Genomic DNA, 23,444 nt, shown 5'->3' on the forward strand with positions numbered 1-23,444 from the left:
GAGCTCTGGGTCAGAGGGAGAATACCTGCTCTCCTCACACCAGTTATTTAAAAATAAATTTAGGCATATGTCTACATCTCTCCTTGGTATTTTCATCTGCACAAAGGGAGCTATAATGTCTACCTCAAAGCGTTGCTGAAAAGATTCAGTGAAATAATACAAGTACAATCATCTAGCACAGGTAAGCTCTCTCCAGAAGTTAGTTTTCTTCCCTACTGAGACTTCATCAGAATGTCTTGTAAATGAAATTCCACACCTCCTTCAATGTGCATAGTCATCCCAGAGCAGCTCTGTCTTGATTTCTCATAGGTTATCAGTTGGTAGAAGCACTCAACATTACAGTTTTGCCAGTCCAAGAATATAGCTGACTGGATCAAGTTTTCCTAAGAGATTCCAGAAAAAAAAAAAAAAAAAAAAAAAAAACAAGAATATCACGAACATCTTTGTATGATCTGATGCCTTGGCCTGATTACTATTTGGGGGGAATCCACTCTACCACTCTCTCCATTCATTCCATAAATGTACATCAAAAGTCCCTTTCAAGAGACTTCGTGAGTACTGAAGAAGGCCCTCCAAGGAGACCTGTAAACAGCAGAGCATGTTGGGAGCTATGTAAGCATTTGATGTATCTGGAGTATAAGTTTTGTCTAAGCTTGGGGTCTATTTTGAAGTCTGACTTGTGTACAGAGCACTTCTCTAGGGGCCAGTGAAAGACCAAGGAGCCTGGGCCCTCAAGTGCCCACAGTCTTTTGAAGGAGAGATTGTGGTGTGCGAGCAGAGATATAAATGCATTTGTTAGGCCTGGTGCGGTGGCTCACGCTTGTAATCCCAGCACTTTGGGAGGCCGAGGCAGGCAGATCACGAGGTCAGGAGTTCAAGAATAGCCTAGCCAACGTGGTAAAACCCCATCTCTACTACGAATACAAAAATTAGCCGGGCATGGTGGTGTGCACCTGTAGTCTCAGCTACTTGGGAGGCTGAGGCAGAAGAATCACTTGAACCCGGGAGGCTGAGGCTGCAGTGAGCCGAGATCGTGCCACTGCACTCCAGCCTGGGTGACAGACTGAGACTCTATCTCAAAATAAAAGTGCATTTGTTTGCTATCCCTGCACTGAGAAACGAATTAGGTGGGAAAATTCAATATACTGTGGCTGGAATGAGATGGGGAGGAGTGCGAGGCAGAGGTAGAGGCAGAAGAGAAACTCCCGTTGCTTTACTGATGATGCTGGGGGCTTTAGTGCATGTCAGGGAGGGGAGCGAGTCTTCAGGAACCATTCCATTTGCCATCTTTGGTGGCATCTTGATAATATTTTGGTGATTACCTCCCCTTCTTGGAAACAGTTGAATCTCCCAGTGATTTCCATAAAAGGTACAGGTGCATGAGACACTGATCCTCTCCGTCCTGGTTGGGGAGGCAGTGTTCAGCAGTCACTCATGGCCAGAAGTAGCCTTAATATAAGGAAGAACAACTTATCCTTTCACCCCATCATGTCTTATAAGTGCAGTATCCTTTGCATATCAGAATACAAAAACAGTAGAGAAAAAAGGCAACTAAGCCCTGAGGGACTATTTATCAAGGCATCCTGACCTCCATGGTCGACAGGGAGGGAACCCGATCAAGGACAGAACCCGATCAAGGTCAACAGAAAATTCCCCATACTAGAACTTGATTCATGAGCAGTGTCTGAGACTAAGAACATTTTCTCCAGCGGCAGCACCTGGATGAGGCTGCTGAGGAGTTCCTGCTACCAACACCCTCTGAAGCTCCTGTCTGGCCTTGTCTTTTCCAAACCTAAGTTTGCCACCTCTTCTCTTTTGAGCTCCCTTTAATGCCTCCAATAAATTCTCTTTTTCATTTAAGTTAACCCATCAGTATCTGTTGCTTACAACCAAGGAATGCTAGCCAATTCTGTGGTTGCTGTGTGGCGTGATGCATGGTTCTGTGTGTGTGTGTGTGTGTGTGTGTGTGTGTGTAGTTCTGTTTTGTGTAACTTAAGGTCCCAAACACCCTTTGTACCTGTGAAAGCTGAAGCCCTTCTTTGCCCTTCTTTGCCCTCTCACTCTCATCTCCATTCTGCCTTCCCAGTTTCTAAACTTTCCCCTAAAGTCCTCAGGGGCCAGAAGATGGGGTGGGAAGCAGCTATAAACCCTGACCCACCTCTCAGAGGTGTGCTGGCAATTATAGGGCTGGTGACTGAGCACTGGGGAAGGTAGGAGCAGGACCCATGAGAAGAGGGGAAAGCAGAAATACATTTCTGGGGCCCGGGGGCTGTGGGTTCTGTGCTACATGTAAGTACAAATCTCACGGAACTATCCTAAGTTGGTCTGCCCTTTAGGGTGGGAGGGAACTTTTTCTTTTCCACCAGGGTCTGAGTCCACCCCACTTGGCCGCCATGGTGGGAGGTTAGGAAGGAGTTTCCACCTGTCTTTAAAGAGGCCACTTAGCTCAAGACAACCAGGGGTGGGCCGCCAGGGTGATATACAGAGATGAGCAATATAGCTGGCACTTACTGTTGAAAACACATAAGAGTCAATATTTGGCTAAGTGTTTATTTGCTAGTGGAACTTTTTAATGGTTGAATGGAGCCCAAGTGTCAGCGTGGGGAGTTTGATTTAAAACAGACTGAAGAAGTGTTTCTCCACAGTTGTGAGCTTGGAAAGTTTCATTTCTTTGGCTCTGGAATCCGCAGTGGGCTGTGTTCCTCAATTCCAGACAGCCTCACGGGGAGCCCCACCCCGGTGGGCTCTTCCTGCCTCTGCAGCCAGCAAGGCAAGGGCCTTGTGTCCCCTCATCAAAACCAGATCCCAGCCGCCTTCAGGCCCAGTGCAGAGCTTGGAGTGATGAGAAACATCTTCTATGCTTCTGGGTGTGTTCTGTTGCGGAGCAGCCACTGGAGGCGGCTAGCTCTAAGCATCACTCTGGTGATGACCAACCCTTTGCAGATCCAGACCCATCCGTCTGTCTTGCCTTCTCCCTTTCTTACTTGTTTTTTTCTCTCCATGTGATGTTTAGTGCTTGTGAGGTGCATGTCTTTTGCTTTTAACTCTGAGCAGCTGGGGGCAGGGAAGGGAGAGACTGTCCTTTGACAAGGGTTTCCCGACTACACATCTTCACTACCAGGAAGAAAACAATCCAGCATCTCCTGGATCCCTACCATGTGCCAGGCTCCATGCAGGGCACTTCCCCATTCCTCATCTTGGTTCACTCCTACAGTAAATGAGATTCATCTCCATTTTACAGAGGAGGAAACTGAGGCTTAAAGATGAGCCAGGGTTGGTCTGAAGCCATATAGTTGGAAGGTGGCAGAATAAGACTTGAGCATGGATTGGTTGGACTCTAAAGTCTACACTCTTGGCCGGGTGTGGTGGCTCACACCTGTAATTCCAGCACTTTGGGAGGCCCAGGCAGGCAGATCACCTGAGCTCAGGAGTTCAAGACCAGCCTGGCCAACATGGTGAAAACCTGTCTGTACTAAAAATACAAAAAATAGCCAGGTGTGGTGGTGGGCACCTGTAATCCCAGCTACTGGGGAGGCTGAGGCAGGAGAATCGCTTGAACCAAGGAGGCAGAGGTTGCAGTGAGCCGAGATCACGCCACTGAACTCCAGCCTGGGCAACAAGAGAGAGACTCTGTCCCAAAAAAATAATAATAATGAAGTCTACTCTTTTTTGCTCCCTTCTCTTGCATTTTCTGGCTTTATGGGCCATTATGCTGACAAGGACTCAAGGCCTGTGAACATCAAAGAAGACAAGCAGGGGCTCATCTATCAAAACCCGTGGTTCTCAGGAAGGATGGCCATCCACAGCTTGGGCAGAGCAGAGCCCATTCTGAACTGCTGGCTTCCTCTATAGCAGGATCCAAAGCTCCAAGACACTTGCTGGGCACAATCAGGGGTCAGCTGCTATTGTCGTCCCCTCCTCAAATTCATTCTGCTCAAGAAAATGGGCAGAGGAAATAGCAGAGAGGAAACAGCTTAGGCCCTTGCCCTGTTGTCCCCTGGAAACATTCCTCCCTTCCTCCTATATTCCCACCTGGGCTTCTGAGGCTACAGACCTAGGTACATGACTGGGAACAATTATATACCATCTCTGAGCCTCCAGGGCCTCCTCTGTAAAATGGAGATAATCAGGCCTCCAAGAGACAATTTTTTTTTTTTTTTAGATGGAGTCTCTCTCTGTCGCCCAGGCTGGAGTGCAGTGGCACGATCTCAGCTCACTGCAACCTCTGCCTCTTGGGTTCAAGCAATTCTCCTTGACTCGCCTCAGCCTCCCGAGTAGCTGAGATTACAGGTGCCTGCCACCATACCCGGGTAATTGTTGTATTTTTAGTAGAGATGATGTTTCACCGTGTTGGCCAGGCTGGTCTCAAACTCCTGACCTCATGTGATCTGCCTGCCTTGGCCTCCCAAAGTGCTGGGATTACAGGTGTGAGCCACTGCACCTGGCGAAGCAGCATGATTAAATAAGAGGTATTAAATAAGAGGACATCTTGCAAGACAGTGTAGGCACTAAGCAGTCACTCAAAAAAGTGTTACACTCCCCCCTGCCCCACTGCCACCACCACGCACACACACATGCACACACACTTCCACTGAATCACATACGGGAATGCCTGGTTCCTAAAAGGGATGGAAAAGTCCACACCTCCGATCTAAGGCAGCTCCCCACACTCACCTGAAAGACTGAATAGTCAAAGCCAGTCCTTTACCCTTTGAAACCCCGCAAATGGTAAGCAAACAAGGCTGCTCATGATAGGCGGCCCTGGAGTTTGGCCAGATTCCTGAGAGGGAGAAAAAACATCACAGTGAATGTCCAGGAGACAGTCCCCAGAGAGAAACTGTTGTTGCTGAGGGACCCCTGCCTTGCCTCTGCGGGTCTGACCTGAGTATTGTGGCAGGAAACCCCTCTGCAATGAAGCATCCTTAACTGCAGGGACTTCAATTCCTCACAACAGGCTGCTAGGTGCTGAGGAGGCATCTCATCCCCCATCTCACAGAAGGGGAAACTGAGGCTCAGAAAAGGTGAGTAACCAAGCCAAGTTCACAAAATAATTTGAGATCAATACTCTATCCCCCAAGACTGGGGCAGATCCACATTTCCAGAAAGGAACGTTTGATAAAGTATTCTGGGTGTAGGCTGGGCACAGTGGCTCATGCTTATAATCCCAGCCCTTTGGGAGGCTGAGGCGGGCAGATCACCTGAGGTCAGGAGTTCAAGACCAGCCTGGCCAACATGGTGAAACCCCATCTACAAAATACAAAAATTAGTTGGGCGTACTGGTGCATGTCGGTAATCCCAGCTGCTCGGGGGGCTGAGGCAGAATAATCACTTGAACCAGGGAGGCGGAGGTTGCAGTGAGCCAAGATCGTACCACTGCACTCCAGCCTGGGTGAAGAGTGAAACTCTGTCTCAAAAAACAAACAAACAAACAAACAGAAAAGCATACTGGGTGTTGCAAAATAAGGTTATACCTAGCAAAAAGAAAAATAGGTTTCATTTTAATTATACAAATTACTAAAAGTTAGACAAACGTGATATTGGACATCAGTTAAAAGAAAATTCAGAAATCTTCCTTTACACTGTGGGGATAAGTAATCCAACTACTCTACTTTTTTGTGAAAAGAAGTCTTTCCTCCCTTTCCTTTCCTCTTTCCTCCCTGCCCCCTCCCCACATACACACAATTGTTCTGCAGTTGTTTCAAATGAGGGAGAGAATGAAACAACACATAATTAAAAGGATGACACTTTCATACTTTTTGTAATACTCTTCTCTAATTGGAGCATCACTCCAACTTTATGTCGTATGTAGGTTTTGTTTTCCATGTGAAGAGAAAACAGAGATTCGGTCATTTTCCCAGCATCATACAGCAACTTAGTATCAGAAACTTCTAGCCCAAGTGGTCTCTAACACTAAAAATCCTTGCTTTCTCCGCCATCCTTCTGCCTACCCTTGAGACTCCTAATGGGGCTCTGGTCAGACTGGCTTCTGGATTTTCGATATTCTTAGCAGAAAAACATGTCTGGATGTATAATTACACTGATTATATGTATATATACATATATATGCATATATGTGTGTATGCACACATATACATATCTGTAATATGTGTTTGTATATTTAAATATGTATATAATACATATACACATATGTAATATCTGTTTCAACAATCTTACATCTTATACGTATACCTACAAATGTGTGTGTATAAAAGACAACTGTTTGGAAATGAGAAGGAGGAAAAAGGAAAAGAGAATGCATAAGAGGAAGTGTGTGAGGGAGGAAGAGAAGAAAAAGGAGATAGAAAAGTAAGAGGAGGAGTCAAAAGAAAAAGAGAGGGGTGGGTGAGTGAAACAACTGCCAGAAGAGGAAATAGAGAAAGTGAAGATGAAGACATCTCTTCTCAGCAAAATAAATAGCCGTACCCACTCTGAGGCCATTAACTTGCCAGAAATTCTCAGGAGGCTCCTTGGGCCCAAGAAAGCAGGTTCAGCCAGTGAGGACTCCTCGAAGCCAGTCTTGTCTCAGGAGCCACAGACCCCGAGACCCTTGTTCCATGTCTGCCAGAAGGTGGAGATGACATGGGAAGGGGTATGGGTGTGGCTGATGGAGAAGTCGTGTACTCAGCCCAGTTCAGGAATGCTGGACAGCTGCCTGCTCCGACCCTCCCTTCCTGAAGCTGTTCAGGGCACCCTCCAACCCAGGCACCTCGTGTCCAGGTGTCTGCATGTCATCGGTTTCTCCCTGGGCCTGGCCTAAGGGGCTTCTTCCCCACCCTCTTTGTGTACCTGGAGATGTAGCCTGGCAACCTCATCACGTCTGTTTCCCCATCTGTAGCTTGGGCTTTGGGATGGTAAGATTACTATCTTGGACTGTGCATACTGCTATAACAGAATACCATCAACTGGGTGGCTTAAACACAGTGGACATGTACAGATCCAGCATCTAATTTGGGCCCACTTCCTGGTTTCTACACAACCATCTTCTTGCTGTGTCTACACATGGTGGAAGGGACAAGGGAACTCTCTGGGGTCTCTTTTACAAGGGCACTAACACCATTCATGAGGGCCCCAATATCAGGGCCTAATCACCTGCCCAAGGCCCCATCTTCTTATACCATAACGTTGGGGATTCATTTTCTACATGAATTTTTGAAGGAGACATAAAGATTCCGTCCGTAGCAAGTATCCACCACAGCAGTAGTCATGAAGAGTAAATGAACGTGCAGACACAACTCGGCTCTGAGTCAGCCTCAGTAGCTACCAGCCCTGGTTGTTCTTATTATTACCTGGGCTGAATCCACTTCGTCTGGTTCGCATAGCTATGGCTTACTTTTTATTATGCAGCAAGGCTCCTGGGTTGTCAATCTGAAGCTGACTGTGCACTGAAGACTCCAGGTCTTAAGTCTAAGGAAACCAGATATGGGATTTCTGGCATTTGGGGGCTGATGATGTGGGAGAAAGACTGTATTCACTTAGAGGACATTTATTGCAGACCTACTCTGTGCACACTCCTATCCACATGCTCAGCAGTGCCTGTACAAATAAGGGACAAAGAGAAGCACCCAACACTCCTTCCAAAACTTTTCTTCCTCCTTTCTCTTTTTAAAAAATTACTTATGTGTCTCTCTGTCTCTCGAAATAAACTGTTAGTTCCTTGAGGCCAGGGACTATATCTTGCTCCTTTTTACTTCCCACAACATGTGGCACAGAATAGACACTTAATAAATATCTGGGGATGGACAAGGTGGTTCAAGCCTGTAATCCCAGCAGTGCACAAGGCCAAGGTGGGAGAATCGCTTGAGGCCGGGAGTTCAACACCAGCCTGGGCAACATAGCAAGCCTTTGTCTCAAAAAAAAAAAAAAAAAAACTGAGTGTGATGGCCCTATGGCCCCAATACTCGGGTGGCTGAGGTAGGAGGATCTCTCTCTCTTTTCTTTTCTTTTTTCTTTTTTTTTTGAGATGGAGTTTTTGCTCTGTTGCCCAGGCTGGAGTGCAATGGCACAATCTCGGCTCACTGCAACCTCTGCCTCTTGGATTCAAGCGATTCTCTTGCCTCAGCCTCTCAAGTAGCTGGGATTATAGGGGTCTGCCACCACGCCTGGCTAATTTTTGTATTTCTTGGGAGAGATGAGGTTTCACCATGTTGACCAGGCTGGTCTCGAACTCTTGATCTCAGGTGACCCACCCACCTCGGCCTCCCAAAGTGCTGGAATTACAGGTGTGAGCCACTGCGCGCAGCCAGTAGTAGGAAGATCTCTTGAGTCCAGAAGGTTGAGGCTGCAGTGAGCCTTGATGGGAACACTGCACTCTAGCCTGGGCCACAGAACAAGAACCTATCTTGATAGACAGATGATAGATAGATACATAGATAGATAGATAGATAGATAGATAGATAGATAGATAGATAGACAGATAGATAGATAGATGATCGATCAATAGATAGATATCTGGAAAATAAGCCAACAACAAAACAATGAGAGTCCCAGGTATAGGTCTCTGGTGGTGACGGAGAAGACCCCCCTTGTCTCCCATCACCATCAGAAACTGTAAGCAGCATCCTAGTCAAGCTGAAAGAACTTGAACTGTGGAGGCAATCACACTGTGATCTCTGAGTCACTGTGTGACTGGGACAAGTGACTCCAGATATTTGAGTTTGTTTCCACATCTTTCAAATTAAAATATACTCCGCAGTTGTTGGAAGGGGGAACCAAGAGAATTAGATGGTGGCACTTGAAGCATAGAAGGGCTCTATCTAGCACCCTTCCTTTCTGTGCCTTTCTCTAGATAACAACAGCACAGAGCCGAACTCCCTCAACAAACTCATGAAACTAAAAGGACACCAGGTCACCCAAGAAGTAACTAGCTTCGTTCTATAAGAAATATACTCTTTCAGAATTTTGCAGGAACGCTTTGGGGATACATGGTTTTAAGTCAATGGCATTTTCATAAAATAATAACAGTATTCTGGTGGTTGCTTTAAACATACATTATATCTCATTGAATATTTGTATCAGTTCTGTGGAGTAGGTGTCCATAGAAGAGGGGACAGAGTTCTTAAACACTCACCCAGATTTGCACAGCTCATGGTGAAAGAGCCAGGATTTGAACATTCCCTTGTGGATCCGTTTGATTCTAAAGTATATTCTCTTTCTCCTCCACCCCATGGCTTCTGTCCATATATGTCGAAATAACTTTTCATTCTCATCAGGAACTGCAGGCAGAAGATGAAGGAATGAAAATGGGGCGGGGTAGGGTGTGCGGGAAACGGGGCCAAGAATCCCTGTCCTTTCTAAAATGAGTAGAAACATTCCAATTCCATTTTTACTGTCTATTGCATTGTAAAAGCACAAAGGCCTCAGCCAAACCCCTAAATATTTAAAGAGTAACAGAACTCCAGATTAAATTAATATCCACGTTCAAACAGTAGCTGCAATGGGGCAATTGCCAAGTTATTTCTACCCTCATGAGAAAGGAAAGAAAGAAAATATTAGCCGGGACCTTCGTTCTGGAGTGCTGAAATCAGATCCCAACAGGGCAATTCTGTGCTGGGGAGCTTTAGCACAATCAAATCTTTTCATGTTTCAACTCAGCCTACTCCTTTCTCACTGGGCTCCTGGCTAACAGCTTCCCTCCAGCGACAATGAATTGGTACCAAAGTGATCTGGACTGTTTTGACACTAAGCATCAATTCCACAGACTTGGTTTTCATCGACAAATCAATTATTCTAGCTCATTACAAGGCCAGAGTGAGTTTTCCCATCAGAATAGAAACTTTCATTCATTCTGCCTTTCATTTGCCCAGGAAGGAAAAACAAAGGAAGGCAGGAGGGAGCTATGCTCAAGTTATTAGAGAATGCCCACATGTTTTCTCCCTGGGACAGAACCCAGAGAGATGAAATGTCACTGAGCCAACTATGCAGAGTTCCAGGAGGAGGATTTGGGCTTCCTGAGAACAGCCCAATCTGTCTGCATCATCTCCATCTCAGAGCCACCAAGAGGCACCCCTGACAGAAGCTTCAGACTAGCAGAGAGAGAGGAGCAGGTTGGCTTGGCAGAAGGTGAAATCAAGCCACAGAGGAAAGCTGTGGGATAAAAGCTGTATTAGATTCCAGCCCTTCTCCCACAAGGAGACAATCACCCCAATACCATAAGCAGCCCATTAGAGACAGCACCCCATATGTACCGGGACCCAAGACAGGCACATGCATTGCACTCCTCCCAATGCCTTCCACTGGGAGTCAGTATAAGAAGCACAGTCCAGTGCAACAAGGAACTGCTCTCCACTAATTCCCAGTCTATGACCCCGAAGAGAGGACCCCTAGGAAAAATGACTGCGAGCGACCTCAGTGTCAAGGAAAGTTGCTCTCCAGAGAAACCATTTATTTTTATTTTATTTTATTTTATTTTATCTTATTTTATCTTATTTTATTTTATTTTTTGAGACAGAGTATCTTTCTGTCACCCAGGCTGGGGCGTAGTGGCACGATCTCGGCTCACTGCAACCTCCACCTCCCAGATGCAAGCGATTCTCCTTGCCTCGGCCTCCCAAGTAGCTGGGACTGCAGGCGTGCACCACCACGCCCAGCTAATTTTTGTATATTTAGTAGAGATGGGGTTTCACCATGTTGGCCAGGCTGGTCTTGAACTCCTGACCTCAGATGATCCACCCACCTCAGCCTCCCAAAGTGCTGGGATTACAGGCGTGAGCCACTGCACCCAGCCGAAACCATTTTTTTAATAGACAACATGAATCTTCTCAATGATGTCTTCTGCTTTATTCTGCCCAACTAAAAGCTCAGAAACAAATTTACTAAACAACTTTAATAATTGTGCAAGATTCCAAGTTGTGCATGCCTGTGTACTAGCCCTGCCTTCACTTCATATTTCTGCTCTGCTCTTCTTTTCTTTTTGCCATGGTTTCTTTAATGCACTACATTTTTTAAAAGAGCTGTCTTGTCTCTTGTCTGGAAAGAAAAGAAGTAGAAGGGATCAAATCAATCTTCCATTAAATAAATAAACAAAATGCAAACTTTGGTTTTATTCTCACAAAGCCTGTTGGGACAGTGATCACTGTCCTCAAGTTTTGGCTGAGAAGATTCTGGCACAGAGAGCTTAAGTAACTTACCCAAAGTCACACAGCTAATAAAGGACATGGCCAAGATGCTAACTCAAGTTTTTCTGACTTAAAGGCCCATGCTCTTTCCACTGCCCTGTGCTGCCAGATATTACCCCCAAAAGCTTTCCCTGGCCTCTTGATCCAAGAGGTCTCAAGGCCTCAGGACCTTTCAGAGTCCAAGAGTCCAGCATAGAACCAGCCACTGCTCCCATCTTCTCCCCTTTCACCAGGACAGGACAAGAGGACACAGGTGCAGGCTCCAACTCCACGTCCCAATCCAGCCCAAGCCTGGCCAGTCTTGAGCCAACATGTCAAGGGCTTGGCGCCTTCATTCCGGAGCCCGCATGTGCTGGGAGGAAAGCCTCATGCATGTGTTTCTGATTTGCATGCATCACGCCTGGTCTCCACAGAGCCATTCCAAGTCCGAGAAGCTGTGGGAGCCTTTTTTTTTTTTACACACACCCCCCTTCTCTTCCTATCCCTCTCTCTGACAGCTTTTCTCTTTGAATCAGAGAATCAGACCCTGCCAAGTGAAAATGTAACTCAAACCTCAAAGGGCTCAACAGCCTCTAGAAACTCGCAAGGCACGATCACCCTAGAGATGCAGTGCTCTGCTGTTGGGACTCCCGCTGGGCGCAGCTCTCTGCCTGCCAGAGGGTGGGGTGGGGGCAGGGGGAGACTGCACTAGGGTCTGGGTATTTTTAGTTGATAATTCTAAACGGCCTTGCGCCTTCGGCCTAGAGGTAGGAGTGATTTCTCCACTTTATAGGCAAGAAAGCAAGACTCTGAGAGTTTAAGACCCTTTTATTTATTTAGTGCCTACTACGCTCTGAGTGCTATACATACACATCTCTCCATCCTCACAGTAATCCAGGAGGGCAGGTGGGAGCTTCCAAGGGGATGCTATCTTCCCTTCATCACACAGCTTGTAAGAAGTGAAGTCTGATCTCAAACCCAGGACTATGTGATTCCAAAGAATTTTTTTCCACCGTGCAGCAGGGCATCCAGAGAAGGTGGGGAGCACCCCAAGAGCCGCTAGCAGGGAAATGCGGACACGCACTTGAAACCACCCAATATTCCCCCTGAGCATCACAAACAAGCAAAAGATTCCCCAAGCCAAGCCTGTTATCTATCTACTTGCCAGGGAGGAATTGAGCGTTCCCGGCAGGTGAGTTTATCTGGAAATGGCTTTCTCAAGGGGGTGGGTCCTAGGCTGGACTGCGGAGGATGGGGAGCAGCAGCCACTGGGGGCATGCTGCTAAAGTGAGCAGTGTTTGTCTTTGAGACTCCTTTCCTGAGTCACCACCACCACCGCTGCCCCCAAGACTGGCTACATCATTTCCTGGCATAATGCCAAATGAAAATGTGGGGCCTCGTGTTCAAAAACTATTCTATTCAGGACGGTGACAGGAGAGCATTAACCAAGCACAGAGCCCTGTGTAGCTGCTCAGGAGGATGCCCATGAAGCAGGCCCTCAGTGACTCCCTCCATATCCACTTCAGAGCCTAGGAGCCACCTTGCAGATCATCCAGTCCCGGAAGCCCAGAGTGACTGCACAAGGCTTAGGAGCTCATAGGTGGCCTGGCAGGGACCATCGCCAACATACCTGTGTCCCCATCTAGGGCTCTCTCCAAATATGCCATTGCCTACCTAATCTGATCTCAAGCAGGCTTGTAAATACCTGTTGATTTAATTCCACTGGGGAACAAAAAGTGATATTCATTCACAACCAAGTGTGAATAATCAGTACCAGTTTAAACTGTGACCCTCCCACAGGGATTTTCATTTTCACAGAGATCAAAGCTTTAAGCTCAAGAAATACACTTTACTTGTTGGCCCTTTAGGCATCAAAGAGTAGATGAGGAGGGGTGCTGGGGACAGAAGAGATAAGGCATTTACCTGCCCCACCCGTGGGTCAGGCCAATCCCAGAGAGGCAATACATAGAGAGACCTGGAGCTAGATCGTAGGGACCCCTGCTGGCCTCTCACAGTGGCTCAAACAAGGACTTAATTTTCATCACGAGGTCTTCCTCCGGCTACTGGCCACTGCACTCTCCACCACAGCAAATCTCTCTCTATGCGAAGCTAGGCCTCCCACGACTTTGGCTTTTCCCCCAACCTTAGTGTGGAATCAATTCTTTCCCAAAACCAGAGGTGAAGAAGGAAAGGAGAGATGAGGAGGAAATAGGATGGAGGGCAGATGGGAGGAAGGAAAGGGGGGACAGAAGAAAGGAAAAACATTCATTTTGCTTTTAATTGATTGTAAGCTTCATGAGGACAGAGACCATAGCTGACTTATTCCCCCAGAGTCTAAGGCAACCAAGGCAGCCAGTGCAATGCCTGATATACTAGAGGGGCTCAATAAATATTATGGATGGGGGAACAGATGGACTGATAGCTGGTGTGTGGATGCATGGGTGGATGCATAGGTGTACATGTAGATGGATGGACATGTGGATGGATGAGTAGATGGATGGATGGATGGATGGATGGATGGATGGATGAATTGATGGAGAGTCGGTAGGTGAATGGATGAAAGGGTGATGAATAGTTGTATACATCAATGGGTTAATGGATGAATGGATCAATAGATGGGTCAGGGGATGGATGAAATGCTAGGCCCTTTTTTTGTTTATTTAGGTCTTTTTATCCTTCAAACACTGCCTTGAATTCCCTTTGAACAAAGTAGAGGTTTAAACAAGAAAACTATCACTCATTAGCTCTGTGAGTTAAGTATTATGATTATGCTGTAATTCAGACAGGGAACCCATGACTCTGAGAGGCGAAACATCTTGTGCAAGGTCACCTCTTTTCTAGCTAGGAAGGGGCCCAGCCAGGTTCCAAATCTTGATCTGTATAAGTTGACCCAAAACTCTCTCCACTGTACTAGCATGCTAAAGAGGCTGAGCATTTACCTGGGGGCATTCCACAGCATTTTCTACTTAAACTTAACCCTGAACATCTGAGCCCCAACATCTGCTCCACCCTCAAGGACACAGGCACGCTCAGTATCTTTTCTAATAACATTCATTTACACTCCTTGATACATCACATTTCTTTTCTGGAACATTCCAACTAACACCTCTTGTTCCTCAGAGATGAACGGACCAGGCTGGGTAAGGCAGGGCATGAAGTCTTTCTAACACAAAACCAAATCATGTAAGTAAGGGCAGTGTCCCAGTGGTCTGTCAGCTCAGCTTTCTGCTACTCTGATCCTGATTCTGATCTCCATACCCCAAATCACATAAATACAAAATTATGTACACACAGACTCCACGTGTGTACATAATTTTGCTTTTATTGATTGTAAGCTTCATGAGAACAGAGACCATAGCTGATTTATTCCCCCAGAGAACAAGTGGTCTAATTCATTGTGTTGTGGTACTCACTGTTTTGTGTGTCAACTCTTCATAGTCCAATGCCTGGGCTCCACAAAGTCATATAAACTCTGACTCTATCTTTGTGAGCATGGTATGCAGCTTCTAAGAAGTCTCCCAAAGGTCTTGCCTCCTGAAATTTATGACCTTTTAAAATTCCCTCCCCTTGAGCATGAGTTGGATCTAGTGACTTTCTTCTAGTGAATAGAGTGTGGATGTCCCTTCCAAGAGTAGGTTACCAAAACATTCTGGTTTCTGCCTTGTTCGCCTCCCTTGCCTTCTTGCTTGCCCGCTCTCATTGCAAGCCAGCTGCCATGTTTATGAAGCAGGGCAGCCTCAGCCACCAGCCAGTGAGGAACTGAGACTCTCAGTCCAACAGCCTGCAAGGAACTGAATCCTGCCAACAACCTCCCGAGTGAGACTGGAAGCAGATTCTTCCCCCTGAGCCTTGAGATGATGATAGCCCCAGCACCCAAGACCCTGGGCCAGAGGACTCTGCTAAGCCACACCCAGAATCCTGCCCCACAGAAACTGTGAAATAATAAGTGTTTGTTGCTGTAACCACTGAATTTAAAGGGGGGGTAATTTATTATACCAGCGTAAATAACCACACCAGCATAGATATCTAATACTAACAACTAATCTGATACCTACTGAACATTTGCTCTTTGCCAATAACTCTAAGAGAAAAGCGAGATGATCCACTCCGTATCCTCTAAATACTTTCAATCTGTGAGTCAGCTAGTAAAAACAGATCCTTATAATTCACCTAAAAATTATGGTAAAGTTGTTATTCATTGGCAGAGTAAACAAACAAGGCAAGTCACATGGCCAAACCCAAAGTTAAGGGGAAGGGAAATATATTCCCACCTCTTTGGTGGGAGGAACTGCAAAGTCACGTGACAAAGAATATAGCTACAGGAAGGAATGAGGAATTAGGACCGAAATGCAATCTACTCTAAAGTCCTATGGCAGTTTAGAAGAACAAACATACATACATTTAATTTGGCATAAAAGGGAGCCTGGAAGGAAATGTATCAAACGCAGACACTGGGTGATGGGGGATTACACATGATCCCTATTCCTTCTTCATGTTTTTTCTATCTCCAAATATTCTACAATTAGGGTGTTTTCATTTAAAGTAAGAAAAAAAGTTACTAAAAATATGAGAAGGGCCTTGGGGCATGAAAAAGAGGGAAATTTTTTCTGGCTGAGAGAGCCAGAGCACCTAAAGGCAGGTAACACAGAGCTGGCACTGAAAAATAAGTTCTTCAGCACAGAAGTGTGATAAGACCGTTTTAGATCCAGAAAACAGAATAAGCCCCTAATCCAGGAGTGGGACTTGCCTGAAAGCTGTTATGACAGTGAGTACACCTTAGCCGGGGCATTGATAGGTAAGTGACTAGTAGTGGTGAACTCACCTTGTCGAAAGCAGAGTAGGGAAGAATCGAGTATTATTCCAAGAGTCTCAAACATCAGGCATAGAAGGGATTTTAGACAGCAAAACAGCCCCTTCATTTTGTTCAGTTGAACCGTATGAAATTACTGATATTTGGTCATTTCTAACCTCAAAATATAGCAATTTCATATGGTCCAACCTAACATCAAGGAGGAAGTCAAACTTAAAGAGGGTGAGTGATTTTTGCACAGCCACAGAGAAAAGTATCAAAGCCAGAATATGTTCAATGCCATTTAAAGAGTAAGGAAATGAGGATGAGTCCAATATGTTTAAGCCTCCTCTATGAGTAGGTCAGATAAGGGCAGGTTTGGTGAGGGATATCTTAGAACTTCAGAAATGCCAACCGTGGAGGGTTTTACTGTGTACACATTGTCAGGCTCCTAGTAAAGAAAGCACTTAATATTCACTGTCATCCTAAATAAAGCAGGTGCCTCTGGCTTTGTCTTTAAAGACTTTCTGCAGACACACATGAGGTGAGTAGGGTTGTAGAATTTCCTTGTAGGCAGAGAGGATATCACATTCTTCTCTGTGGTGTCTACAGGTCATAGCACAATTCTAGGTAGGAGGCCACTGTTCAATCATGTCTGCCAAGTCCAATGCCAGCTATCTCTTCACTTCCACCCTCCTAGGTGCTGGGGCTCAGCCGGCTGTCACTGCTTTATCTCCCACTGTCCCAGGTCAGAAGAAGTCTTTCTGATCTTGTTCTGTATCTTTTATTTTTAGTTAAGAAGCTTTGGTGGCAGGGGGTGGGGCCAAGAGAAGCAAGGATAGGGACAATGTAGTCATCAAGGGGTCTGAAGCTCAGGGGTGGCTCCTCTGAGCCACTTTTTGTATTGCATTTAGAAAACGTAGGTTTTTATAAGAAAACAAGGGGCAAATCCATCCCTATCCCGGGGGGATTTGGGAGCAAGCATTAGCCTCCTAAGAGGGTTCACAAGTTTATACTTAGTCTCTCTCTCTCTTTTTCTCTCTCTCTCTGACACACACACATACACGCACACACACACACAAGCACACACCCCTTTCGTATCAAGCACCAGGTTGAGTAGGTCAGAAAGGAATGGTACCATTGTTCCCTGTTTATGCCTGCTTTTCAAGGGACTGCCCCAGAAAGTCACTTCTCTACCCTTCCCCTACCTGAAAATGAGATTAGAACTTGCCCTTGATTTTGCCCCAGGACCAGTCCAGCTCAGAATGCTCACAGCAGGGCCATTCAACACACACTAATCATTTCTTCCTATCTTCCCATGAGATTATAATACTCTGGGCTCTGGCTCCTGGTACAGCCTGACTGTGTTAGGCCCCGACACTCTCCAGCCACTGCGAAATACCCTGGAAAAAACAGGTCCTGGAAAAAAAAAAAAAAAGATCTCCTTAAGGAGCTGCAGCCTCAAACTCCTATTTCACCAATGATATTGGTGGGACTGGGGGAGGGAATATAGGGACTGAGTTGACCTGGAAGGAGGGGGATCTGGAAGTTACTCTTCCTAGGTCCTCTGCACATTGCAGACCTCTGCCTTAATGTAAGCTGCGCATGGGGGGACTCTGGCCCTTGAAAATTCCTCCTCCCATTTGACAGGGCCAAGCCAGGCACCCAGCAACAACCCAGTCCCTCAGGAACCCCAACTGCAAAGCCTCCAAGCCTCTCCTGAATCAGAGTGTCTCAGCTTCACCTTCTGATTGCCCATGAAAAGGAGACTGGACCACCTCTGAGTTACCTCCAGCCAAGCTTCAGGCTTGGGACCCACTTGCCTCTCTTTCTCTTCCCAGCTCTTGTTTCCACCAAACAGAGATTCTCCTGAATGTGGGCTGTAGCACTAAAGCCTCAGAGGAGAGGTTGATTCTCTGATTCTTTCCAGCTGTCAGAGAAGCCAGCTAAGAATAACTGCACCCAAAATAGTACTTGGGATGATTTAGGTGTGGCTCAGCCCAGAGGCAGGTGGATGGACTAGATGACCTTTGGGAGTCTTGTACCCTCCTTGGACACCTCATTCATTCAAAAAAATATGCTGAACACCTACTATGTGCCAGGCACTAGGCTATGTGCTGGGGATGCAATGTGAAGAAAATTCATGGAGCTCTCAGTTCAATAAGTAAACCACAGCCCCACCTCTGCCCTCATCCCCTCCCCTGCTGTAGTCTGCTTCTGTAGGTACTGCCTCTGTGCTATAGCACTATGTTCAAACCTCTGGCCTAGCTTGTAACACCATTTTATACTTATCCATCTCTTCAGTGGCTCCCCTACTAGATTCTGAATTCTGGAGACGAGAATCATTTCTGCATCCCCAGAGCTTGGTACATTGACTGGCCCATTATAGATGTAGAATAAAGATAAATGGGTGAATGGATAGATGGATCTATGGATAATGGGTGGATAAACAGACGGATGGATCAAGTACTTTATGGAGATCTTGACTAGTACGAGTTTTCTTCTATCTGCTTCTTTTGTGGACTCCATTTGGTTTGGCTCTACTATACAGATTTAGGCCATATGAATATTAAATATAAGATGTCTAAACTGAACATCTGAGGGAGCATAAGGATGGAAAAGGCAGTGTATGGCATACATGCTGAGGCTTCTCACTCCCACACCAGTGGCCCGCTAAGTCCGGACATGCCCTCAGAACCCTTCTTAACACAGTTCATAGGACATTTGCAGCCTACCACTAAAAGTGTTAGGTATGTTGAAGCTTGTTTGCCATCCATGAACTAGGAGATCAGATTTGGCAAGGGGAAGCAGAGGTTAGGTTCTGATAGATCATCGAGATCAAATGACAGGTTTCATGCTCCTAAAATGAAGTCTTCAATGAACAGTCCTGTGCTATTGGAGCTGACACTAAGAAGTACTTACAAAATACATCGGCATTTGCATCCAGATGCTAGTTAATGATTTTTGTCCTATTTATTGATTAATGGATTGCTTACTTATTTCCACAAAAAACTCTGGAATTCCCAAAGTTCCCCACAGAATCTCAGAACTTCCAAAGCCATCCCTAGAGAGGATGAAATTCTAATTATGTCACCATCTCACTCAGAGCCCCGATGGCTCTCCATCGCCTACATGATAAAATTGCAGCTCCGTAGCAGGCTATTCCCAACCCTCCATAAAATCCAAGGTACAGCCACAGGGGACTCCCTGCCAATCAGCCACTTTCTACAATGAGAACTTTGCCTTTACTTTCTCCTTCCCTAGGAATCCTGATTCCCCATCTCTTCCTCATTTAAATATGCACGTTCTTGTGACAACATGGAAATGCTTCTGGCCAGGAGCAATGGCTCATGCCTGTAACCCCAGCACTTTGGGAGGCCAAGGTGGGTGGATCACTTGAGGTCAGGAGTTTGAGACCAGCCTGGCCAACATGGTGAAACCCCATCTCTACTAAAAATACAAAAATTAGTCGGGCTTGGTGCTGGCACGTAGTCCCAGCTACTCAGGAGGCTGAGGCAGGAGAATCACTTGAACCTCAGAAGTTGAGGTTGCAGTGAGCAGAGATTGTGCCACTGCACTCTAGCCTGGGCGACAGAGCGAGACTCAATAAAAAAAGAAAAATGCTTCCAATTAATGATTCACTAAAATAAAAAACACAAGAATGTCTGCTTAATATGGTAGCACATGATGTGACAAACAACACTTATGAAGAAGCAATAGCAGAGAAAAAGCTGACAAGAAAAGCGGCCAAATGCCAACCAAACTTAAGTTGGTGGTATGAAAATGTGAGTAATATTTCTTCTTTATTCTATTTTCTAAATGGCTTCTAATGTAGTTCTGTTGCTTTTCTATTGAGATCATTAGATTCAGCCAACGTCTACTGCAGGATGGGAATTAAGCTATTTCTAAACCTTACACCTCTACTACAGCCCAGTCCAAATATTATTACCTCGAAGATGCTTCCCATGACTAGCCTCTGACTGTCCCAAACCCGTAAGACACAGAATCTTACCCCTCTGTGTCTCATCGGCCTTCATTAATATCTATTAAAGGAGTTACTGGGCTCAGTTTTAAATTATAGATGATTTTATGCATTCCTGTCTCCAGGAATGGTCATGTTTTTAGCCTGCATTGGTGTTAAAAAAAATAATATAATATAATATAATACAAATTATTACATTCTCATAACTACTTTTTTACCCCTCTCAATAGCTTCCCCAACCTCCAAAAACTATTCCAAATCCTAGGCATTATTTGTCAAGACCAAAACATAGGGATATTCAGGGTAGAGACTGCCCAGATCTAACACATATTGGTCTTTAAAACAAGTAAAATTAACTACTTAGGTAATTAATTTGTGGGAAATATTAAAACCTACCTTGGTTGCAAGCTGTACACTTATCTGTGCAATTTAAGCATTCAGCCAGTTGGATGAAGAATTAGGTGTGCCAATGATACTGACAATAATAAAAGAACGTGCCTTCACTCCCAACTGAGACTGTGCAGAATTACCCATCGGACTCACGCAGGTATGGCATAATTGGTGGAGGATTATTTGTTTGAACTTGCAAAATGGATTTCTTAAATGTTTGAGCTGGTGCTAGAAGTGTTTTCAAAGTGCCTGTATACTCGCCTTAAACACACACATTATTAAGGGATTTCATTTGACATTTAACAATTTTGTATATTAATATTGCCCTCTTTCCCCTAAATGGCCTAATCCGTCTAAATCCACAGCATCAAAAGTCATTACACAGAAAGAACAAGATGCTGCCAGAGCCGCTGTGGCCCAGCATTGAATTTGCGTGAGCTGAGATGGTTCAGGCAGATTTATATCCTGTTATTTCCTGAACTCAGAGCAAAACCTCACAGGTTCAAGATTTTGAAAAGCATTTGTCTGAGCAACCCCACTTCATCACTTTGAAAGGGATGGTGTCTCTGCCATCTGCTTAAGCAGGAATGCCTTCATGAGAAGGAAAAAAATCTCTCTCTCTCCTGTCTCTCTCTCTCTCTCTCTCTCTCTCTCCAGCTAAGTATGTGAACACTAGGGTGAATTCCAAGGCCGATGGCCACTGGGAAAACAGGATCTTTACTCAATCTTCCTTCCCCTGGAAAATTTTCTTTTTCTTCTTCCCTGGGTTCCTATGACGTGGAAAGAAAATTGCAGAGAGTTTAGGCGGCATTTTGGATTCTAAAATCATTGCTTTGTTCTTCTCACTAGCAAATGACATATAGGTTCAGACTAGAGTAGTGGTTTTAATCATTTTTGAGCCACACACACCTTTGAGAATCCGATGAGAACTATGTGTTCTCTCACTAAAGAAAACTAGGTATGTGAATATGCGCGAAGTTTTGCTTGCAAATATAGGTGGTTCTTGGGGTGAATTACTCATCCATGACTTTCTCAAGGATCTATGAACCCCAGCTTAAATATCTCTGGTCTAAATAACCAACACTTGCATGGCTTTTTGGTTTACAAAGCATTTTCAAATCTGTCTCTCATTTGACAACTTAGTACACTTGTCACCCACTTCACTTTCATACAGAAAAAAAATGTATTGTCAACCCGGCTCACAAGAAATATATTTTGACTTGCTGCTCTCAAATCTTAATTTTCATCCACCCCGGATGTTAAATTGCACTTTGAAAATTTAGATTCTATTTGTTATATTTGTAAAACTAACTTGTTGCTGTTAATTTCTTTCTATTGTTTGTTTGTTTTACTATTAATGTGGAAAGATCACAGGCTGCATTCAAAGGGCTGGGCTGGAATCTGGATGCTACCATCTCCAAACATCTACAGGGAAGGTCCAGAGGATTTCATGAGTCACACTAGGATTCTCCTCCTAGTCCCCGGCGGGCATGTCAGTATCTTGGAACACATTTCAGTAGAACTATTGTTTCCATAAAACAAACTACAAAGACGAGTCAAGCTTACAAAATATTCCAGACTAGTGGCACTGAGCAGAAGATAGAATGAGAAAGAGTTTCAGGTAGTAGGAGTTGTTTTGTTTTGTTTTGTTTTGTTTTGTTTTGTTTTGTTTTGTTTTGTTTTTTTGAGACGGAGTCTCACTCTGTCATCCAGGCTGGAGTGCAGTGGCACGATCCCAGCTCACTGCAACCTCCGCCTCCCAGGTTCAAGCAATTCTCCTGCTTCAGCCTCCCGAGTAGCTGGGATTACAGACACACGCCACCAAGCCTGGCTAATTTTTTGTATTTTTAGTAGAGACAGCGTTTCACCATGTTAGCCAGGCTGGTCTCGAAGTCCCGACCTCAGGTGATCCGCCTGCCTCGGCCTCCCAAAGTGCTGAGATCACAGGCGTGAGCCACCGTGCCTGGCTGTGAAGTTTTATTTTAATGATTTCTTCACTGCTGAGATAATGATTTGAAGTGTCTATCCCAATGTTAGTTTCCTAGCCCTCTATCTTTGAGTGGGAGGCTATGAAATTAAAGAACCCAATTGTTTTACCAAATATTCTGAATTATTAATAAGTTATCAGAACGAAGGTATGGATGCTGTCGCAGGCTAAATATAAACCTGGCCAGAATCCAAGCCTCTTACCACCTGGAAGAACCTACTGGACCACCACTTACACATTGCCTGATATCTCTGCTCCAAAGCGCTACTCCATCTTTGCTCACTGCATCCCAGCCTTCTGCCCAGCTGGGCTGTTGGCTGATGTGGTCAGGGCCAGAATGAAATGTAGGCAAAGTGGACATTAAGCACCTCTTGTATCTTTGTCTCCAGCCTCAGATGGAGAGCCCAGGGCCAGAGCTCACCTATACAGTACCTTTTTATTATTATTATTATTATACTTTAAGTTCTAGGGTACATGTGCATAACGTGCAGGTTTGTTACATAGGTATACATGTGCCATGTTGGTTTGCTGCACCCATCAATTCGTCATTTACATTACGCAATTCTCCTAATACTATCCCTCCCACCCCGCAACAGGCCCCACACTACAGGTGTGTAATGTTCCCTACCCTCTGTCCATGTGTTCTCGTTGTTCAACTCCCATCTAGGAGTGAGAACATGTGATGTTTGGTTTTCTGTCCTTGTGATAGTTTGCTTAGAATGATGGTTTCCAGCTTCATCCATGTCTCTGCAAAGGACATGAACTCATCCATTTTATGGTTGCATAGTATTCTGTGGTGTATATGTGCCACATTTTCTTAATCCATTCTATCATTGATGGATATTTGGGTTGGTTCCAAGTCTTTGCTATTGTGAATAGTACCACAATAAACATACGTGTGCATGTGTCTTTATAGTAGAATGATTTATAACCCTTTAGGTATATATCCAGTAATGGGATCACTGTGACTTAGAATAAGATGCCTCCTCTGGGAGGACTGATTAGAAAAGGTAGTCCAACTAGCCTGCCCCAACCCAGAAGGCACACGACTTGACAATCAGAAGAAAGACTGAATTTCAGCCTTTGTGCTCCCCAAAACCTGGTGCTTTTGATCAGTTAATAGACTGAATAACCTGGGAGCAAGCCTCCCCTTCAGGTCACAGTTATTCTTCTTGCAGTGGACTGAGGCCTATGAGCATAGGA

General features: G+C 45.2%; 1 protein-coding gene across 2 annotated transcripts in view; it reads right to left on the reverse strand.

Moving 5' to 3' along the window:
* Nucleotides 1-23,444, reverse strand: part of CUNH17orf67 (chromosome unknown C17orf67 homolog) — a 228,208-nt gene that overhangs the window by 843 nt on the left and 203,921 nt on the right. For both annotated transcript variants that reach the window (XM_058444954.1, XM_058444953.1), the window contains exons 5-7: nt 9,068-9,212; nt 4,675-4,780; nt 257-383 (exon numbers count right to left, since the gene is read on the reverse strand). In XM_058444954.1, the coding sequence (XP_058300937.1) occupies nt 374-383; nt 4,675-4,780; nt 9,068-9,212 (261 nt within the window). In that variant the 3' untranslated portion in view covers nt 257-373. The remainder of the gene's footprint in view (nt 1-256; nt 384-4,674; nt 4,781-9,067; nt 9,213-23,444) is intronic.

This window comes from Hylobates moloch, unplaced genomic scaffold, assembly GCF_009828535.3.
Source record: "Hylobates moloch isolate HMO894 unplaced genomic scaffold, HMol_V3 SCAFFOLD_10, whole genome shotgun sequence".
In the NCBI taxonomy this organism is placed as follows: domain Eukaryota; kingdom Metazoa; phylum Chordata; class Mammalia; order Primates; family Hylobatidae; genus Hylobates; species Hylobates moloch.